General features: G+C 45.5%; 1 protein-coding gene across 11 annotated transcripts in view; it reads left to right on the forward strand.

The window, feature by feature from the left end:
• The first annotated feature begins 210 nt into the window (after positions 1-210).
• Positions 211-21,928, forward strand: part of DTX2 (deltex E3 ubiquitin ligase 2) — a 38,832-nt gene continuing 17,114 nt past the window's right edge. For 2 of the 11 annotated variants that reach the window (XM_011371554.2, XM_011371561.2), the window contains exons 1-4: positions 211-352; positions 1,512-1,676; positions 14,280-14,636; positions 16,738-17,374. In XM_011371554.2, the coding sequence (XP_011369856.1) occupies positions 14,369-14,636; positions 16,738-17,374 (905 nt within the window). In that variant the 5' untranslated portion in view covers positions 211-352; positions 1,512-1,676; positions 14,280-14,368. Of the gene's footprint in view, positions 353-461; positions 548-1,511; positions 1,677-11,896; positions 12,149-14,095; positions 14,160-14,279; positions 14,637-16,737; positions 17,375-21,928 lie in introns of those variants that run through there. The other 9 variants (XM_011371557.2, XM_023537509.1, XM_011371558.2 and 6 more) reach the window with 9 other exon arrangements.

Raw genomic sequence — 21,928 nt, forward strand, 5'->3', positions numbered from 1 at the left:
GTACCCAGGACAAGGCGTGGAACCATATATGTACCTGTAAAAACTATGTAAAGCCAATCAGTAAGTTAATGAAGGAGTAAGTCAGTGAGTGAACAGATTAAGGAGGAAGACTAGATGCACCTGAACAGGTGCGCATCGCGTTCGGCCCCCCCCGCCCGAACTACATTTCCCAGAAGGCCCCGCGTCCTGGGCATGCGCACTGGAGAGCAAGGAAGCTGCGACGCGGAGTTTCACTCCGGCTGTCTCCTCCTCAGAGTCAGAACCGCAGCCGGAGTCGTACCCAGGCCGAGCTGGAGCTGCAGCCGGAGCACGGCGGTGCCCTCAGCCTGCCCCCTCGCCTTCCTCTGCCTCGGTGAGAGGGGACGGGCAGGCTATCTGCCGGTCGCCAGGGATAGGGTCCCCAGGGCGCGGGGTAAACCAAGCTGAGCTGGGACCGGAAGGGGGCGGGCGTGGGAGTGAGGGAGGGCTGGGCCCGGCCGGAGAAGAGTCCCAGGGTGAGGTCCGGGAGGGATTGAGAAGACTAGTCTCCAGACTGGAGGTCCTGGAGGTGAGAGTTGAGGGAATTGGGAGGTGCTGGGAGCTTAGGACAGAACTGAGTGCTGGGTGAGAGGGTAAAAGCCAGGGTGGAAGCCGAAGGGCTAGCAGGGGGGAGGGGCACAGACCCTAGGAGTTTAGGTCGGTCAAGAGGAGTGGACCCCTTCCCACAAGACCTGGAGGAAGCCATGGCGATATTGCCACTGGGCTGCCTGGTTAATGTGTGGGTTCTGTTGGGGTCTGCCTCCCAGGGAACGATTCACTGGAACAGGAGCTGTACTTTAGAGGACAGCTCCTGATTCTACTTCCCTGTCTCAAGTCGGGTCTGCCTTCCAGGAAACTTCTGTTTCCAGAGACCCTGGGTTACTTTTGCGGGGTGTATAATGTATGCTGAAGAGGGCTTAGGAGACTTTTTCTGGAGTTGCCCTTTCATCTCGCCTTTCTCAGCCAGCTAGATCTTCCGCACTGGTTCCACTTCCCTAAGTGCCAGTAGCAGTGGAGCTAGTGTGCTTGTTCACAGACGCTTAGACCCTAAGAAACGCAAAATATTTCTGCATGCCATCCCAGCCCCTCTATAGTTCCAGAAGGTGGACTTTCTGATAGCTAAAATTAGAATCTATTTAAACCACCAGGGTAATTATAACTCGGCCTCTTGTTCAACATTTCTGTGTGACCTTAGCCAAACTTTTACTCTCTTGTGTGTTGAGTTCCTGGATGCCTGTGGTGCAGACTGGCTTATAAAGTCCTTTTGGGCTTTAGTTTGAAAGGGCTCAGGGTTTTTTTTTTACTATCTCCTTGATTATTGAGTGGGCAGAAGAAGACTCCTGTATCTTATGCTCTTCCCAGGCTGTTGAAAAATAAATCTGGTGGTTTCCAGCTTCCAGCCACAGCACACGGACCTGACATCTGTGCATTGGTTTTCACTAACTGCTGTTTCTCAATGTAAAACCTGATCATTTCTTTCCTTGTTGGCAAAGGTGCCTTGGAATTTGTGTTGCTGAGTCAGCAAGACTTTCAGATTTGCCTGGTTTTTGTTGTTTGCATTTTTTATCAAGATGGGAACTCAACCAAGTCATTCCTCTTAAGGATCTGGTATCTCCATCAAGAAAAGACAGTTTGTGCCAGCTCTCCAGAGAGAAAAGGTGAGAGCCCTGAGGACTTTACATTGCTGTCTTCTCAATATGCTTTTCAGTAGAGAAGGTGGGGACTGAGAAGGGTAGAATTTGAGGTCTGCAGGATGAGAGTGAGCCCTAGGAGTAGATTGTTGATTGCCAACTCTCAAATTCAAGTGGCTTCGTGCCAGTGGCTTCTCCTGTTTAACCAGTCTTAGAGGGTTTGTGCTCTAAGACGTGCTTTATGAGATGAAGGACACAACTCGCGATTTCTGTATTTGCATTGGAAATTTTTATTTCTTTTATGACATGAATCTTTACTGGGTGCCTCCGTTGCTTAACACTGGGGGTACAGTGAGGAACAATAAGAGTTCTGTCTTCTGGGACTTGTGTTTTTTGGTGGAAAAGACAGACAAACTGTAGACATAAGGTGTTGTCGGTGTGAAACGTGTTAAGGAGGGGAAGTCACAGGGCAGAGCCACCGCTCATCCAAGAAGAGGTAGGAGGGGAGGTTGGAAGGTGCTATCCAAGGTGAGTTGTGAAGGAGTAGGGCTTAGAAGTAGGTGCAGTAACCTGGCAGAGGAGTTGGCATATGCAAAGTTTGAAGCTACCCGGTATGTCTGGGCCACTGTTAAGTATCTCAGTATGGCTGGAGCAACAAGGGATGGGTGTGGGGTAGAGGATGCTGGAAAGGTGGGCAGAGAGCTGAGTGTGGAGAGTTTTGTGGGCCATTCCAAGGCTCTGGGGAGCAAAAGAATTTTAGCAAAATTCCATGAAGGGCATTTTAAATGAGCACACTGGCTGGAAAGTGCAGGGGATTAGATTAGATTATTCTCTTTGTGACTTTTCTTACACCATGCCAGCTTCTGGTAGAGAGGTGGTAGACATGAGATTTTGCCCTCTGCTTGCTCGTAGTCTTGTTGATGGACATAGAGAATTAACTGTAAAGCACAGAAAGCTGTGGAAGTTGATAAAAGGGTGTTTTTTTTTTTTTTTCAGTTGGGCACATCAAGACACCATGGAGGTGCTGTTTAAATGGGGCCTTGAAAATAGGGTCAGGTGAGAATAGGTGGCCAAGTGAATGAGATTCTGTGTAGAGCTGAGGTGGAGAAACTGGATGTATATGGAGGTAGCAGATCATCATTTAAACACTTTGGGAGGGGTTAAGGAGGGGGAGGTGTAGATGAAGGAGAATATGGAAGGGAAGTGAACTGCAAATACTGTTGATAGGGAGGAACCAGACTGTGATGAGCTTTCAGTGTCAACACAAAAAACTTGAACTTTATTTCAGAAATCCAGGGAAGGTGTGGAAGAGACAGAATCAGAGGTATACTTCAGAAAGCTCAGTTGTGCACTTGTCTCTGAGGTGGACTAGAAGAGACAAGAGTTGGAGAAGCTAGTTGGGAGAGAATACTTATCAAGCTGAGAGGCATAAAGGTCCTAACCAGTTTCCGGCAGTGGAGGCTGAGGAGGGAGGAGAGAACAAGCCATGGCAGCTGTGGGACAGTTAGGGATGAGTTTGAGGAGGTGCAAGACTCCAAGTTTTTATCCTAACTGCCTGAGGCAGAGTGGAGCCAGGGAATCCAGGAGGAAAAAGAGAAAGGAAGGAAGGTGAGTTGGGTTTCAGACATGTTGAAGGTAGCTAAGGTGCCAAGAAGGAGGCCATGGGCTAGTGAGAAAAGTCTCATTCATTCCACACATGCTTACAGAAACGTGTGCCAGGGCTTGTACTTTGTAATTCAGTTACAAAGATAAACAGTCCCTTGTGTGTTTTTATTAGTTTTTACCTCAGGTAAGCGGAGAACTAGATATTAATATACATTCATCACTGTTCATGCATGATTTGCTTACATTTCTTTACTAAGTTATTTTTTTTATCATAAATGGATGCTAGATTTTGTCAAATAATTTTTCTACATCTATTGACATGATATGATTTTTATTCTTCATTTTTTTAATGTGGTATATTATGTCCATTGATTTGCAGATATTGAACCAGCCTTGCATTCCAGGAATAAATCCCACTTGATCATGGTGTATGTACTGTTATTTTTAAAGAATGTAGTGACCTTCTATATTCCAGCCACCCAAAACAAAAGCTTGGAGCTTGAAACAAACGTATACATCTAATCATGCTCTTTCTTCATGTTTCCATACTGAGATAACCGTTATCCTCTCGCTTTCATTTTTATATAGTTTTGTTTTATTTGTGTATTTCTACAGAAAGTAAAAAATATTTTGCTGAGATTTATTCATATTATTGCATGTCATCTGGTTCATTTGTTTTTACTAATTCCATGGTGTGAACACAACACAGTTTATGTATCTGTTCTTCCATTGATGGGCACTTAGTTCTTTCTAGGTTTTAGCTGTTGCAAATGTGCTTCTCTGAGCATTTGCATACACATCTCCTGTTGTACATACATATGCAAGAGATTTTCTTGGGTGTCAATTTAAGGGTGATATTTTGCTGGGTCACCGGGTCAATATGTGTTCAATTTTTGTAGATGTTGCCAGACTGTTTCCTGTAGTATTTGTACCAATTTACATCTTCATCAGCAGCAGTGCACGGGGTTTCCAGTTGCTCCACATTCTTGCCAACACTTGGTGTAGGCAGACACTTTTTATTTTGCCAATTGAATGGGTATAAAATGGGATCTTTGGGATCTTGATTTCTATGTCCCTGAGCCCTGATGTTGAACATCTCTTCGTAAGTTTTTTGGCATATGTGTTTCCTGTTAAATACTTGTTCGTATCTTTTGCTAATTTTTCTGTGGGGTTTTTGGTGCATTGTCATTGTTATTATTGATTTGTAGGAGTTTTTATATTTTTTTTATTTTAATCCTTTATGCATGTTGCAAGATATTTCCTTTTAGCTTGTAACCTTCTACTTTTCTTTAAGGCATCTTTTATTGAATGGCCATTCTTAATTTTAATACAGTGAAATGTCTTTTTTCATTTATAGTAAGTATTCTTTGGCTTATTTTAAAAAATCCTGACCGTATCTTTGGCTCGAAGGAGCCTATGTTGTAGTGTAGGGGACAGGTAGATAATTGCACTGAGATGTTATGTGGACATTGATTACATGGCCACTTCTCCCTGTGGGGCAGAAGCAGATATAGGAATGATTTCACAATGTAGGGAGCCTCAGGCTGGAAATTAAGTGGACAGGTAGGGCGGTCACTCTCAATGGGAACCGAAGGGTAAGAAACAGCCTGGCTTATTCTGGGTCCTCTCCTGAGTTCCTGATGGCTAGAGCAGAGCGCTTGAGGGGCTCAGGCAGAGCATCTGAAAACACATTTGAGTGATCTGCATGCATGGGATTATTGAAGCCGTGGGAACAGATAAGAGGGTCCAGGGGAAGTATAGAGAGGGAGGCCAGGACCTGATTTCCTGATGCAGGGAAAGGTGTTAACACCTGGTGTGGTTCTGGAAAGTAGTCAAGGTTTCTGGGATGGCCTTGACAACATGCTACCTGCTGTGCTGTTGGTTGCTATATTTCATCATCAGGTGTTGGGCAAAGACTGACATGTGGGTGGAGGGCTGGGAAATGTCCTTGAGGACGCTAGCCGGAGACATAGGCGCTCTCCTACTTTTTGATAGAGAAGTATTTCTCAGCTACAGGACAGTGGGAACACACTAGTAGATACTGGGTAGGCAATAGGGCATGGCTTGATGTGCCATGGCGCATGGGCAAAATCCAGCCTACTTCCTGTTTCTGTTAATAAAGTTTTATTGGAACACAACCACTCCAGTTTACACATTGTCTGTGGCTGTTTTTGCGTTACAGTGCCAGAGTTGTTTAGTTTGCAACAGACACCCTGTGTTCTGCAAAGCCTAAAATAAGTTTCTGGCCCTTTACAGGAAAAGTTTGCCGACTCCTGCTGTGGGGAGTCATGGTAACTGGTAACTTGGAGAGTGTGTATCCACTCCACTGATTGTTTCTGGATAAATAATGAATATAGATCTGGCCTGCAAAGATTTCCAGCTTTTCTAATTTTCAAGAAGCTGTAAATCTGGATTTTTAAAAAATGGCGAATATTCCAACTTTTAAACTTCAGCTCGATTTAAAAAAAAAAAATGGAGAACTGTGTAGGCCAAGAAAAACACATCTGGCCTATTTGTCTAGCATCAGTTTATCTCTCTGTCTTTGGTGGACTTAGGAAACAGATCTGGGTTTACTTATACCTGCGTATTCTTGGGCAAGTAGCTTATCTTCTTTTGCCTCACTTTTCACATTTATAAAACAGATAATACCTGCCCCCTAGGATTGTGAAGATTAAAGAGAATGCTCATAAGGTAATAAGCACAGTGCCTGGTGCGTAGTAAGTTCTTGGTTGGCAGCCATTGCTGTTATTACTGCAGATGATCAAGCTGCTCTTGGCAGAGGAGCAGCAGGTTCTTGGTGCTAGTAGAGGAGGTTGCCCAGAAGGAAATCATATGTTGCTGGGACTTGCCCCCTGGCCACCTTGTGGCTTTCTGAACCCTGTTCGGAAGGTTCTACTCTGACCTGTCCCTGGAGAGCTCAAGGCAGGCATCAACCGGAAGCGGAGCTGTCACTTCCCTTCCAGCAGCCCATTGTGCAAGGAACAAATCATGTGTTAGTTTTCTAGTGTCTCAGAAACCTAGTAAGTTCTGGGTGGCACTGGATCGAGCCACCTGTATTCAAAACAAAAGGTCCATCTTGAAGTGCTCGCTTATTATAATAGTTTATGCACCTAAATGATCTGATTTAAGCATTTTCTTGGAACTCAGGGATGGGGAGATGTCTCTTGGCAAGGAGATTCCATGGTAATTTGACCAAGCCTGTTATTATTGAAATCCCACTGGGATAGTAGCAGTCATTTAAAGTAATGATGGTAGGTAATGGGGTGGTGTGGTAGTGTGGTGGTGTGGCTTATATTTATAATCTTTTAGAAGCGTTGGGCATTTTAAAGAGATTTGTTTCTGATAACAGAAGTTATACTTTCTCACTTTAGAAAATGCGAAAAGTTCAGATGTATAAGTAGGTCAGACGAGGTCTTCTACAGTTTCGCTGGCCAAAGGCAGCCATTGTTAACACTTCGGCCCATTTCTGTTGCATTTTCTTTATGCTTCTCTTTTACCTAATTAAAATAGTGCTATACCAAACATTTTTATATTGAAGTTTTTCTATAATCTCCTTAGCTAGATTCTTAATTATTGGGTCAAAGCAAGTAAACATTTTTAAACCTCTTGATACATATTACCCAACTGTTTTCTGGAAAAGTTTTATCCTTCCCAGCAGTATGAAGTCTCAGTATACTGTTGCCAGCACTGAATATTGAAATTAAGTTATTTTTACTACTTTGATACGCAAAAAATAATACTCTTTTGTCTTTAATTTGTATTAAAAGCAACATTTCTAGTAAAATAGAACATTTCTTTGATGCGTTTACATGTAGGAATCAACCTTCTCTGGTCTGTGGGAAGGCTTCCTGACAGTGCCTGGGTGGTGAGCTGTCCTATAAGTCTTTGAAGGTCGTGCTCTAGTTACAGGTCATGCTCACCATGTCAGTTGGTGGGGTGTGGAGTTTCAGGCCATGCTGCCTGGAAAGGGGCCGAAAGTGAGGCAGCTTAGAAAATAGGACTTGAAGTCACTTGGTTTCACTGGTTTCCAATCCATGCTCCTCAGAACTCTTCTGTTCTGCAAAAGAGCTTCCTAGGCCTCTCAGAAAGTAGGAACAGAGGCCACCTCTGTATCAAAAAGAGAACCCCACATTTCTGTGTTTTACGTATTGATGGGCAGCATACAATCACATTTGGAAAAGGGTTCTGCTTATGAAAGGCTGGAAAACCCATCTAACTGTCTGAGTAGTAGAGCCTGGAGAAGGGGAGGTGACTGTCTCAAAGTCACTGAGCACACAGGAGACTGAGTGGAGCACAAAGTGTGAGCCGATGGGAGGGGTCTGACAGGTCGTCTTCACTCAACATAACAGTCAAGGTAGACACTGGGAGAACAGTGAACTGTCAAGCTCAGATTTGGGCCAAGCTGTTAGGTATTTTAGTGGGCATTGGAGGGATGAAATGGGTTCTCCCCCACATGTTGGCAAGTTGACAGTCACTCACTCTGAGTACGGGTTTAAAAACCACACCCGGGGCCTTCTTTCCATATGACAAAGCTGTATTGAGATCTGTCCACCCAAAGGCCCACAATTAGGCCAGGATGATTTTCACTTAGGTTCTTATGCCAGCTCTAATCTTGTCCTAAAGCTTTTCTAAATCCTCTGAGAATAGAAACACTCTTGAACACATAAAACTCTTTTGTATGAAAATGCCTCTCTGGTAGGGTGGTAGCATTACTTTGCCTCAGAGCCACAGTGCTGTGGACTGATTTGCAGCTAAATCAATGAGAGAATGCAAAGGAAAGCAGGGTCTTGTGTGTGTATGTGTGTGGCCAAAGTTGTTGATACTTTAAAGAAATTAGTTTGATCCTAAAAAGTAATATGGCCATCGTAGGACATTTGCAGGTGCAGAAAGCAATAAATAAAGTTCTATAATTCCATCACTCCTATTAACATTTCAGAGTTGTTCCTCTGGCTTTTTAAAAATTATTTTATATAAAATAGAAAGAATATGGTGTCACAGACTGGCCATCTCACTTTGGGTAAATTCTTAATTTCTTTTGACCTCAGTTTCCTCTTCTGTAAAATGGGTATAATTTCTACTTTTGAGGGCAGTTGAGGATTGAAAGAACTGGATGACAAAAGCACCAAGCAGAATACATTCTACATAGTAGGTGCTGAGTAAATGGCACGATTGTGAAGATTAAAGAGAATGCTCATAAGGTAATAAGCACAGTGCCTGGTGCGTAGTAAGTTCTTGGTTGGCAGCCATTGCTGTTATTACTGCAGATGATCAAGCTGCTCTTGGCAGAGGAGCAGCAGGTTCTTGGTGCTAGTAGAGGAGGTTGCCCAGAAGGAAATCATATGTTGCTGGGACTTGCCCCCTGGCCACCTTGTGGCTTTCTGAACCCTGTTCGGAAGGTTCTACTCTGACCTGTCCCTGGAGAGCTCAAGGCAGGCATCAACCGGAAGCGGAGCTGTCACTTCCCTTCCAGCAGCCCATTGTGCAAGGAACAAATCATGTGTTAGTTTTCTAGTGTCTCAGAAACCTAGTAAGTTCTGGGTGGCACTGGATCGAGCCACCTGTATTCAAAACAAAAGGTCCATCTTGAAGTGCTCGCTTATTATAATAGTTTATGCACCTAAATGATCTGATTTAAGCATTTTCTTGGAACTCAGGGATGGGGAGATGTCTCTTGGCAAGGAGATTCCATGGTAATTTGACCAAGCCTGTTATTATTGAAATCCCACTGGGATAGTAGCAGTCATTTAAAGTAATGATGGTAGGTAATGGGGTGGTGTGGTAGTGTGGTGGTGTGGCTTATATTTATAATCTTTTAGAAGCGTTGGGCATTTTAAAGAGATTTGTTTCTGATAACAGAAGTTATACTTTCTCACTTTAGAAAATGCGAAAAGTTCAGATGTATAAGTAGGTCAGACGAGGTCTTCTACAGTTTCGCTGGCCAAAGGCAGCCATTGTTAACACTTCGGCCCATTTCTGTTGCATTTTCTTTATGCTTCTCTTTTACCTAATTAAAATAGTGCTATACCAAACATTTTTATATTGAAGTTTTTCTATAATCTCCTTAGCTAGATTCTTAATTATTGGGTCAAAGCAAGTAAACATTTTTAAACCTCTTGATACATATTACCCAACTGTTTTCTGGAAAAGTTTTATCCTTCCCAGCAGTATGAAGTCTCAGTATACTGTTGCCAGCACTGAATATTGAAATTAAGTTATTTTTACTACTTTGATACGCAAAAAATAATACTCTTTTGTCTTTAATTTGTATTAAAAGCAACATTTCTAGTAAAATAGAACATTTCTTTGATGCGTTTACATGTAGGAATCAACCTTCTCTGGTCTGTGGGAAGGCTTCCTGACAGTGCCTGGGTGGTGAGCTGTCCTATAAGTCTTTGAAGGTCGTGCTCTAGTTACAGGTCATGCTCACCATGTCAGTTGGTGGGGTGTGGAGTTTCAGGCCATGCTGCCTGGAAAGGGGCCGAAAGTGAGGCAGCTTAGAAAATAGGACTTGAAGTCACTTGGTTTCACTGGTTTCCAATCCATGCTCCTCAGAACTCTTCTGTTCTGCAAAAGAGCTTCCTAGGCCTCTCAGAAAGTAGGAACAGAGGCCACCTCTGTATCAAAAAGAGAACCCCACATTTCTGTGTTTTACGTATTGATGGGCAGCATACAATCACATTTGGAAAAGGGTTCTGCTTATGAAAGGCTGGAAAACCCATCTAACTGTCTGAGTAGTAGAGCCTGGAGAAGGGGAGGTGACTGTCTCAAAGTCACTGAGCACACAGGAGACTGAGTGGAGCACAGAGTGTGAGCCGATGGGAGGGGTCTGACAGGTCATCTTCACTCAACATAACAGTCAAGGTAGACACTGGGAGAACAGTGAACTGTCAAGCTCAGATTTGGGCCAAGCTGTTAGGTATTTTAGTGGGCATTGGAGGGATGAAATGGGTTCTCCCCCACATGTTGGCAAGTTGACAGTCACTCACTCTGAGCACGGGTTTAAAAACCACACCCGGGGCCTTCTTTCCATATGACAAAGCTGTAGTGAGATCTGTCCACCCAAAGGCCCACAATTAGGCCAGGATGATTTTCACTTAGGTTCTTATGCCAGCTCAAATCTTGTCCTAAAGCTTTTCTAAATCCTCTGAGAATAGAAACACTCTTGAACACATAAAACTCTTTTGTATGAAAATGCCTCTCTGGTAGGGTGGTAGCATTACTTTGCCTCAGAGCCACAGTGCTGTGGACTGATTTGCAGCTAAATCAATGAGAGAATGCAAAGGAAAGCAGGGTCTTGTGTGTGTATGTGTGTGGCCAAAGTTGTTGATACTTTAAAGAAATTAGTTTGATCCTAAAAAGTAATATGGCCATCGTAGGACATTTGCAGGTGCAGAAAGCAATAAATAAAGTTCTATAATTCCATCACTCCTATTAACATTTCAGAGTTGTTCCTCTGGCTTTTTAAAAATTATTTTATATAAAGTAGAAAGAATATGGTGTCACAGACTGGCCATCTCACTTTGGGTAAATTCTTAATTTCTTTTGACCTCAGTTTCCTCTTCTGTAAAATGGGTATAATTTCTACTTTTGAGGGCAGTTGAGGATTGAAAGAACTGGATGACAAAAGCACCAAGCAGAATACATTCTACATAGTAGGTGCTGAGTAAATGGCACACCCACCTGCCCTAGAGCATAATGTGTGCAGTTATATATCCTTCATTTTTTATTGTCATGAGCATCATCTTAGGACTGTAAGCCTTTTATAAACAGTTTTCAAGACTCATTAGAGTGTACCATAAATATATTTAAGAATTTTGTTATTGTAAGGTGTTTAGTCTGCTTCCAAACTGCTGGGGCTTTTTTCCAATTATAATTTTCATAATTAAGAACACTAAAAAGCCCTGTCATTAGGAGCTGAAACAAATTAGGTTTTTGAACTGCAGCCTCCAGATGACTGAGGTTATTGTAGGGAATGGGTGCATTGATAGGGCTGCTATGTGTGCATAATTGCTATGTTCAAGTGGAATGCCAGTGGGCATTTTTGGGCAGTGCTTTAAATGCCTGGCCCCTGGAGGAGCAGAAGGTTTTCTTTTCTTTTGTCTTCTGGTGTTTCAAATCCTCTGGGATATAGGGCATTGAAGAGCTGTAGCCCCAGCTTTGGGTCAGCTCTAGCTCTGCCCTCAGGGAGTTCCTGTTCTAGTTGGAAGACAGATACTAAAACCAAGGATAAGTGGAATGTGTGATGAAGATGCTCAGGAAGGTGGAGTCATCACTTTCTGGTGAAGGTTTGGGTGAGGGCTCAGGACGGGCTTGCTGTAGCCGAGTCTGGAAAGATGGACATGTTTGGGGATTTAGGTGGAGAGAGGATAGGAGTCTAGACACCTGCAGGATTAATGGCTCGGAGATGGGAAATGGTTCTGAATGTCTGGTACTTGTTAGAATTTGATGTGGCTGGGCATAAGGTGGAGGCCTTGGTATGAGTGGAGAGAGCAGCTGGATGTGGAGGGACTGTGTATGATGACTACTTCATTTCTGGATCTTTGGTACCCAGACAGGGCCTGGACCATGGTGGGCTCACAGCCTATGGAGGCTGAACACTTTCATGAAAATCTTTAGCTAAAGTTCTCAACTGTATTTCTCAGGCTGTTTGGAAATGTTCTGCAAGTTGGTTCATCAGGGGATGTGTGAACATGCTGGGACATACTACATGTGGTGATACATAGGAGGCCTCTGCTGCCTGAGAGATGAGTGATGCCTGCCAGGAGGTGCCAGGAGAAAAGTCTGGACTCAGGAGTAATTGACTTTGAAACCAGTCCTGTGATTTGTACCTGGATGTGGTTCCAGAGACTCCTAATTGCAGGCACTGAACTAATCAGCCAGCCAGCCGTCCGCAGGTAATGCCAGGTCTAATCCTCCAGGGTGGGATGTGTGCTTTTGTTGCAGCAGTTGGCAGCTCAGTGGCCCTGGCACCCACAGGTATGCTCAGTTATTGCAGGCCTGACTCATTGCCTACGTTCTCATGCTGTGTGGCTCAGTGCTGCCTTAGGCTGCCACTCCTCACCCAGACTTGAAGGGTGGGGAGGTACTGGGGTTGAGGGACACAGGGAAAGGGAGGGAGGCCAAGATTTGTAGATAATTGCTGTGTGTCTGGTGCTTTGCTGGGTGCTCTATACACATCTATGCTTTAATGCCCATCAAAAGCACTTAGAATAGGTATTGGTATCTCCAGTTCCAAATGAAAGAAAGCAGGCTTAGAGAGCTTAGGTACCTTCATCAGGAATGATACCGTGAGTAGAGTTAAGCCAGTGGCATGTTGGTGCCAGAACCCATGCCTTTTCCTTTTCATGTGCTGCACCAGATCTCCCTTCCTTATGGGGTGGTGGTCTTGGCCTTTTCATTAAAACCTTGATTGTGTAGTGTAATCTTCGGGACAGCAGTGAAAGTCCAGGGTCCTAACTTTATTACTAGACATGTAACCAAGTCATTGCAACTACCTGGGCCTTGGTTTCCTCATCTGCAAAATGGAGATGAATTTTGATGTCTGTACTTAGGGGGTTTTGTGGGAATCAGAGCAGATGGTATGTCTAGGAACCCTGTTGGCATGAGGCCTGCATAGGCATGCTATAAGAGGGCTGAAATGCTGGGTTCCTTTCTCCCGTTCACTTTCTCCTTCTATGTGGGACCTGTGAGTGGAGCCCAAGGTATAGAGTTCATGTTGAACTTTCTTAAGAAAATGAGCATCAGAGCCAGATTGATCCTGTTTTGCTGTCTGTGCTGCTGCTTAGCAGTATATGTGTGACCTTCAGTAAGACCTTGACATCTCTAAGCTTTGGTTTCTTGTCCATAAAGTGGGAGAAATACCACCATGTCAGTCTGTTAGGCTTAAATGAGACAAGTACATTTGGTGTTTATTACTAAATGTTGGTTCCATTCCTTTTACACTCTAGGAGCTAGTGCTCTGGGGGACCACGAGTTAGTGCATTCACAGACTTCTTCAAACAGCTGTAGGTGCATAGAACCATCATTCACTTCCATTCAGCTGTGTTTTGAACACGTGCATCACACAACATGACAAGGCCTATGCTAGGGCAGCAGTACAGCTGTGGACAGGGCAGACTTGCTGGGTTGCTGGGGGGAAACACAAAGCATCAGCTTGGTGGGGGGAAACACAGAGCATCATCATGCCCATATGTGTATATGGGCGTAGAGTTCTGGGTGGTGCTATGAAGGAGAAGTTCATGTGCTGGGTGGCCAGGGAAAGCCTCTCTGAATGGCAGGCTAGGCCTGAAGGATGAGTAGAGTGTAGAAGGGAAGGGCATGGGCTGGAGTGACTGGGAGAAGAATGTGTTGAGAAATGTGTGTAAACTCTCTGGACCTGACTGCTGGTCAGCAAGGCCCAGGCATAGGGAGTGGGATGCAGAGAGGCCAGGTTTCAGTAGCCAGGAGATTTTAATTTTTATTGAGGGCATCTTTCTTGGTTAACGATGCCTTCTGGGGCAGCCTGGAGACCCTGGCAGAGCTAGGACTCGTGCTGTCTCAACTCTACCATTGAGCCCCTGGGTGTCCTTGAGCCTTGGTCCTTTCCGAGACAGTTTTTTCTCATCATGTAGTTTGTTTGGTTCTCACAAACAAACCTGCTTTGGAAACTGTTGAATCCTCACACAGGTGTAAGGGGTTATGGCCTCAATCCATGAGGAATTTGGTGACTCATGAAAATATATACAGTATAAAAGGATACACTTAATAGTGGGTAAGAGGAAAATTATTGGTAAGAGGACAGAAGCTGGGCTGATGATTAGCACCCAAAATTCACTTGACTGTATCTTCCTGAACATTTGCAGAGGTAGATATGCTGCTCGACTGACCGAATTTTTCCTTGCTGCCTGAGCAAAGAGACAGGAGCAGGTACTTGATTCACGATACCCTTAAGGTAATAGGGAAAAAAAGTGACTGTGGAACAGCATGAAGCCCACTCTGGCAGAGTCACTGTGTGCGTCAGTAACTACTTATTTGTCCTGTTTACAGATCTGCTGGAAGCACTGGGCAATGAACCAGAGACTGCAGCCCAGAGTGGTCTGAAGCCGTTTGGGAAAGCAGAGGGAGTCCTGGAGAAGATGGCCATGGCCCCAAGCCCTTCCCTGGCTCAGGCGTACACCAGCCCTGTGGCAGTGGCTGTGTGGGAATGGCAGGATGGGCTGGGCATCTGGCACCCCTACAGTGCCACTGTCTGTAGTTACATTGAGCAGCAGTTTGTCCAGCAGAAGGGCCAGCGCTTTGGGCTGGGGAGCCTGGCCCACAGCATCCCCTTAGGCCAAGCTGATCCCTCGCTGGCCCCTTATATCATTGACCTACCCAGCTGGACTCAGTTCCGTCAGGACACTGGTAAGACCCGTTTTGCTTCTAGTATGTGTCTTAAGTACCTGCTTTAGGCTAGGCACCATGCTAGGTGTTGGGGTTACAAAATTGACTCTCAGAGCTTGGTTCTGCCCCTGAAATGTGCACCATTGGGAGGCAGGTGCTGCTCCTGAGGGCAGGTACCGCACAATGTGAGATGTACAGTAAATCTCACCTAACATTGTTGATAGGTTCTGTGGCTTTAAGTGGAATGATGTATAATGAAACCAGTTTTACCACAGGGTAATTGATATAAACTAGAGTTAAGTTCCTATGGCATTTCATCAGCATTTTAATGAAATTACCTACTGTACCTCTTGGTAGGAGAGGGTGCCTTGGGAGCCCAATGCAGAGGCCCTCCCAGTCCCTTTCCCCCTTGTCTCCCAAAACAAAAATGTGTGCCTCCGTTTACCAAAATTTGAGGCTCTCACTGGCAGGAGGCAAACATAGAGGTGGTGTGCCTTGATAGTTAAAAGCCTGGCAATGAGTTCTGGCTCCAGTGTGCCATAGCTGTGTGACCTGGGTAGGTTACATCACTCTTCTGTGCACTCAAGTTTGGTTTTATTACATGTTTTGACCAGTATTGCTGAGAATGGGGCCACCAACTTCCCATCAGAGCTGTGCCCAGAACCTCTAACCCAGTGGTGATTTTGTCCCCCAGGACATTTGACCATGTCTGGAGACATTTTTGATTCTCCTGACTGTGGAGTGTGGTGCTACTGGCATCTAGTGGGTAGAAGACATGCTAGGGGCATGTAGTGAGTAGAAGCCAGAGATGCTGTTAAACATCCTACAATGCACAGGACTGGCCCCACAACAAAGAATTATTGGCCCAGAATGTCACATATTGAGACTGAGAAACCCTGCTCTGATCCCTGAAACAGCATCCTCAGGCAAATGAGGACTAAGGTTTCCAATGAGTTGGATGCAGATAAAAGTCCCTGCTTTCATGATGTTTGCAGGCAACTGAGAATGGCAGCAAATAAGATGAATAATGTGTAAACTGTGTATTGTGGTTGAGTTATGGAGGATTTAATTTAGATAGTAGTAAGTGTTAATCAGAGAGTGGAAGTGTAAAGAGTCAGAGAGGTCATTTTGCAGTTTGAACTTGGGCAGCACTGACAAGGGATGGAGACAGGCCTAAAGGAAGAACAAGAGGGAAGGGTAGATTATACAAGGCTTTTCAGTCCCTTGAAGGGACTGCTTTTATTCTGAAAGAGCCATGGAAGGATTTGAACAGAGGAATGGTGTAATCTGATTTGGGGTTAAGAGTATTTCTCTGGCTGCTGTGGATGGACACAAGGGCTAAGGTCGGGAGACCAAGTGGACATAATTGCAGTGATCATCTTTTGGCAAGTGCTATTGGAGTCATGGCCCAAATTGATATTTTTCTTTTTCTTCTTAATTTTAAAGTTCGATTTTATTAAGAATATAAGCTAACTATAGGGTGTTATCCAGTAGTTGCTACTTGTGGAGTCAAAGGGAATGATACATCCATGTAAGAGAATTATGTAACAATTAATAATGAGTTTTACAGAATTTTAGAGACATAAGAAGTACTTATGGCATAATACATGAAAATAGCAGGAAAAGTTTTTCAGTATGATTTTCAGCTCCCTGAATGTATGTGCCTGGAAGACTAGATGGGGAGAAATGCATTGTAATATAAATTGTGTTTTTCTTGGTGGTTGGATTATGGATGATTTAATGTTCTTTATACTTTTTTGTTTTTAGTTTTTTTAAGTGAGGCTATATCAGTCTCACCATTACAAATATTTTTAAAAGTCTCATTAAGCCTGAGCGACAGCCGTTCTTTGACCCCATCTTCCAGCATTCCTCACTCCTGCCCAGGAGCATGGATCCTCTGCTGCCACTTAATCCCTTTGGGCCACAGTTTCTTTACCTAAAGAGAACTCTTTATTCTTCACCCAAAATTTGGAAAGAATAACCAATGCTACCTTTAGGGCAGATGGCACCATGACCTGTATTGGTTTATTTAATTGTAGAAAAAAAAGAATTTTTAAAGTCCCTTTGTTTTGGGGGGGGCTAGCAGATTAACCATTTATGTGTAATACTCCTTTTAAAACAGGCACCATGAGGGCTGTGCGGAGGCACCTGTTCCCCCAGCATTCAGCCCCAGGCCGGGGCATTGTCTGGGAGTGGCTGAGTGATGATGGCTCCTGGACAGCCTATGAAGCCAGCGTCTGTGACTATCTGGAGCAGCAGGTGGCCAGGGGCAACCAGCTCGTGGACTTGGCGCCTCTGGGATACAACTACACCGTCAACTATGCCACCTACACGCAGACCAACAAGACTTCAAGCTTTTGCCGTAGTGTGCGGCGCCAAGCAGGGCCCCCTTACCCGGTGACCACCATCATTGCTCCACCAGGCCATACAGGAGTTGCCTGCTCTTGCCATCAGTGCCTCAGTGGCGGTGGAACTGGCCCCGTGTCAGGCCGCTACCGCCACTCCATGACCAGCCTCCCCGCATACCCTGTCCCCCAGCCCCCACACAGGACCGCCATTGTCTTTGGGGCCCACCAGGCCTTTGCCCCATACAATAAGCCCTCACTCTCTGGAGCTAGGTCTGCTCCCAGGCTGAATACCACCAACCCTTGGGGTGGGGCACCGCCCTCCCTGGGGAACCAGTCCCCTTACTGCTCCAGCCTCTCCCACCTGGGACCACCGCACCAGCCCCCAGGATCATCCACTACCAGTGGAGCCAGGTATCTTGTGTTTTTGAAGATCGTTTTATCTATCCTTGTGCCTTGTCAGCAGACTTCAGTCCTTTAACTTGGTTGGGAAGACTCATTGCAGTACCTGCACCTGGTTGTCCCCGCCATGTTGTCTCCTTTGTGTGTGTCATGTGATGCCACAGCTGTCCACAGCCTTGCATTCCACGGACCCTACCTAACCTCTGGGACTTGAGTGCTGGTAGTTGCCACATGGGTTAAAACCAATAATCCCTGCATTCACTCAGGAGAATCAGGCTCTGTGTAGAGCAGTTAACCACCTTTTGTTTATGCCTGTGTGCCATGTAGCTGGTGCCATGTGCCTGGGAACATTTTATTGATTCCAGTGTGCCAAGCACTGAGGACACAGGCATGAAAGGTTCAGCCCCCTCCCTAAGCCCACGGTCTTGTCCAAAGGAAGATTGTGAGCTCAGTTTAGGTGCTTAAACATTGGTTGTGGAGAGAGCAAAATGTTGAGAGTGGAGGTGGTGACAGCAGGTGACAACATATTTGATGTAATCCAGCCTGGTGTCTAACAGCTCACTGCACTTTGAGAAAGGTGATGGAATAGGTCCCATCCAGACCAGGTAGCACTTTAAAGCGAGGAAAGCTCCTGGAGTGTCCCAGTGGAGGTTGCTCCCAGGGTGCTCCGAGACTTGTCACTGACAAGGGCCTTGTCATTGATCGTTATTGAGAGTGTTGGATTTAGAGAACATTTTGAGACTTTAGAGTGGCAGTGGGATGGGGGCTGATTTCTGAGAGAGGGTGACTTGGGCAGGTAGTGACTGGAGGTGTGGGCTCGTGGCTGCCCTGTTTCCTAGGGAGTCAGCATCTTGTTGATTTGCACTGATGTCAGCCAGTCAGCATCTTGGTGCTGCCTTGCTCACCCAGCCCCATCATTGCCCACTTGACCACAATGAGAGCTGAAGCTTCCTAGTATGGTTGAGACCTCAGCAGCTTCTTGGGTCTCTAGCATTTTTTCAAGCTAGGTTTCAGAGGACTTTGCCAGTTTGTATAAGAAACAGTGACAGCTGCCATTCACTGAGCACACATAGCTGGCCCCATTGAGCAGGCTGTTAAGTGATTTCATTATACTCATAATGGCCATATGGTGGGTGGTGGTCTCAGCTCACAGGTGAGCATATTGAGGCTGATGAGTTTGGCAGCACAGCCAGCAAATGGCAGAGCTAGCATTAAACCCAGGCCCCAGAGCAGGCCTTATGGGACATGTGGAGTTCTTGAAGCTCTCAAAGGCAGAATGAGATGAAGGCAGAAGGCATTGTGAGTCCAGCAGACAGGAGAGGGATGGGCCCCAAATGGGTCAGTGCATCTTCCTGGGCATCTTCTTCTGGATCTGAAGTTGTTCTGGGAAATGGGAGTATGGGGAGGTTTCACTTGGGCCTTCTTTGTGGACTTTCACATAGAATAAGCAAGCAGGACTGTGTGCTAGCCCAGTCCCACCCAGTGCCCTGTGAGGCCCCCTCCAATATCTCGTTCAGTCTCTTAGAGAAAAGCATGCTATGTCTGCAAGTCCAGAATAATTATCAACAGGGCTTCTATTAGGTCAGCTTTTCCTAGGCTCCTGGGACTTCTTAAATTCTTACAAATTATTTCGAGGCATATTTCTAGATGTTTCTAGAACTGGGATTCTGGGATTAAGCCAGGCAACTTCATAGGCTTGGTTGCTTTCTCCCAGTATAGGGCTCCCACTGGTCTCCCCTCCCCAGCCTGAGGCCTGAGAGACTGTTGATATGGGCCCTACTGGTACAGGCCAGGCAAGTTACTGAAGGAAAAGCTTTTGGGCAACACTGTCTTAACTTTGCTGCTGGGTTATGCATGTTGCTGCTTGCCCTGAATTGTAAGCCAGAAGGGAACCAGGCCAGCCAGCTTTGTTGGTTGAAACAGCCTCAAAGGGACCTGCCTTCTAAGGTGGATGTTCATCTTTATCTCCTACAGCTTTTCAGGAGCTGGGAGGGGTATACTTCACTTTCATGGGCCTATCCCTGCTTTGAAAAACAAGATTTTCCTGTATCTAATTTGTAGTGGAGCCCTCTTCAGTTAACTCTTCTCTCATTAATGGGTGTTGTAGAGCCAGAGGGGGCTTAATAAATAGCTGACCTCTTAACCCAGCAGGGCTGGGAGGATTGAAAACACTCGGCAAACTTGGTCTCCCTAGAAGCCAAGGTACAGTTCTCCAAGCCAAACGAATGCCAACAGCATTAGGTGAAAGTTACCATGTATATGGAGGAGAGGAGAAAACAACAGGGCAGGTAGTACCACGGGCTGGGGAAGCCTGAGAACTGGCTGTGTTACTGATAGCCACTGGAAAGAACACGTGAGTGAGTAAAATCAAAATTTGTGGAAGCCATGTGGTTTCAAATCACTTCTTAATCAGGGTAAAACCTTGGCTGGCTGACTTCCTTGTGCATTGGGAGGCTTTCTGAGTAGGCAGTAATACGTTGAGAAGGTGCATCATTTGTTTTTTTTGTTTGTTTGTTTTTTGTTTGTTGCTGAGAAGGTACATCATTTGTCACTGAGCTGCTGGGTTTGAGTAAATTTCCTGGTAGCTGAAGTTTATCCCTTTAAGCACAGAAACTTGTGTTTTAATGATGTTGTATAGGAAACTTTCCAAAATGTGTCATGCATGCTCTTCTTTAATAGAGGGTGTGCCAGCTTGTTGAGCATTTTAATGACTTGGGGTGGTGATTATGAACAGCAGTCTATTGCAGCTCTGGGGTGGCTATATGCCTTGGCGCTCTTCGTCCCTGTGCTAAATGGCTCTTGTGGTTTGCTTTCATCTGCTTTGTTCTCACTACTGTTCTCCCTTTGTCTAAAGGCACCCCACTCCCTCCTGCTGTTGGCCAGTTTCTTCAGGATTGCTTGATTTGGAGTCCTGGGTTCCAGGTGGGGCCTAATGCCTAACTCACTGCAGGCCTCTGGGTCAGCTCTATTGCTTTTCCAGGTCACTCTTTTCCCCTCTTAAGATTAAGGAGTTGGGCTTGTCAGTTTCTGAAGTTTCCTTTTGCTCTGATGTTGCTGTGGGTTTCAGGGTTTAGAGAGGGCCCTACAGGAAGGTGCCCCTAGCCCTTCAGCTTTCTTGTATCCACTTTGCTCTTCTGAGACCTGAGAAACAACGGACATTTGTATTGGGGTTTAGATTGAGCCTCACAACCACCCTGGGGGCCTTCTGGAATTATTCTCATCCTACAGGTAAAGAAATTAAAGCTCAGAAAGGGGATTCAACATGACTGAGAGCACACAGCTTTAAGCGGGAGCAGGTGCTGGAAGTGGGGTGTCCACACTCCACATCTGATGTTCCTTGTACTGCACACACACTCAGAAGTCCCCTAGTTGGTGCTGGCTTGCTGGCCTCTGAGGAGCTGGAGGGAGACCTTGCATTTCCTTACTCTCCTGTCTCCTAGTGCTGCCACTTGCCTGGAACTATCAAGTCCTGTCTGCATAGAAAACTAGCAGTCCTTATGCCTCATGTTTTCAGCTCCATTTGGAAGCTCCTGGAGATGGTCCTAGACAGGAAAGGCAGGTAGGGCCTAGTAGGTAGACTTAGGAACCAGGGAGGCAGAGAGAGAGGCCTGAAGCAGGAGAGGGAATTCTTAAAGAAGGATACTTCATGGAGCACGAGGTGCTTCACATGGGAACATTCTGCTAGTCTGAGCCCTTTGAGGGTGGTGAAGGGGATCAGTGACCTCCAAGGCTCTGTCCACCCCTGAGAGTCCCAGTCTGGGAACCACTGGATCCTTTTTCTGCTCCATTCCTTCTGATCACAGGAAAATGTGGAGAGGTGCTACGATGAGGCATAGGGGAAGTGGCCATATCAGGAGACCCCTAACTTAGTCATGGTTCCTGATTTCAGTTCTGGAGTGAGCTCCTCACTGGAAGCCTCATTGTGTGTGTGTTTTCTGTGTTAGTTTGTGGGACCTAAAACTAGGCCTTCTCCCTCAGGTCTGTGCCTTTCTTTGGCAAAGGAAGACCCCAGTTTTTGGAGCCCCTCTGGGCCAGTGGTGCCAAGCCAGCCGAGTAGCCCACTAATTTTGTATAGTTGTAGAGCCAGGCTTCAGCTTTTTGGCTTCCTAGGTAAGGGCTCAAGCTCAGTGCTCTCTGGAGAGGTAGCTTGAGAGATGAAAGATGCCTGGAAAGGCTATATCTTCTCAAATTTCTTCGCTTATAGAACCTGAGAATTGCAAAGACTGTTGGACTATCTACCTTTAAAAAAAATGGAAGAAGAGGCTCAAAAAGTGGGGTAGGGGGTGGGGGTGGGGGTGGGGGTGGAGTTTGTTCCAAATTAAACAGAGCTTCCCGGGCCAAAACCTTAGCCCAGGTGTCCTGAACACACATTCCTTTCATGGCATTAGAGCATTCCAGGTCCAGTTCCATTGTTCTCTTGGGGTTGAGAGTAGACCAGGAGAACAAGAAGCTGCTATTTGAGTAGCACAGCCACACAGGTTATTCTGTTTGGGGAGAACAATCCAGAAATGAAAACAAAACGACCTTTCTTCGCTCAGACAGATACCAGAGCACCTGCTGTGCTCC

The sequence above is a fragment of the Pteropus vampyrus genome, unplaced genomic scaffold, assembly GCF_000151845.1.
Source record: "Pteropus vampyrus isolate Shadow unplaced genomic scaffold, Pvam_2.0 Scaffold193, whole genome shotgun sequence".
NCBI lineage: Eukaryota > Metazoa > Chordata > Mammalia > Chiroptera > Pteropodidae > Pteropus > Pteropus vampyrus.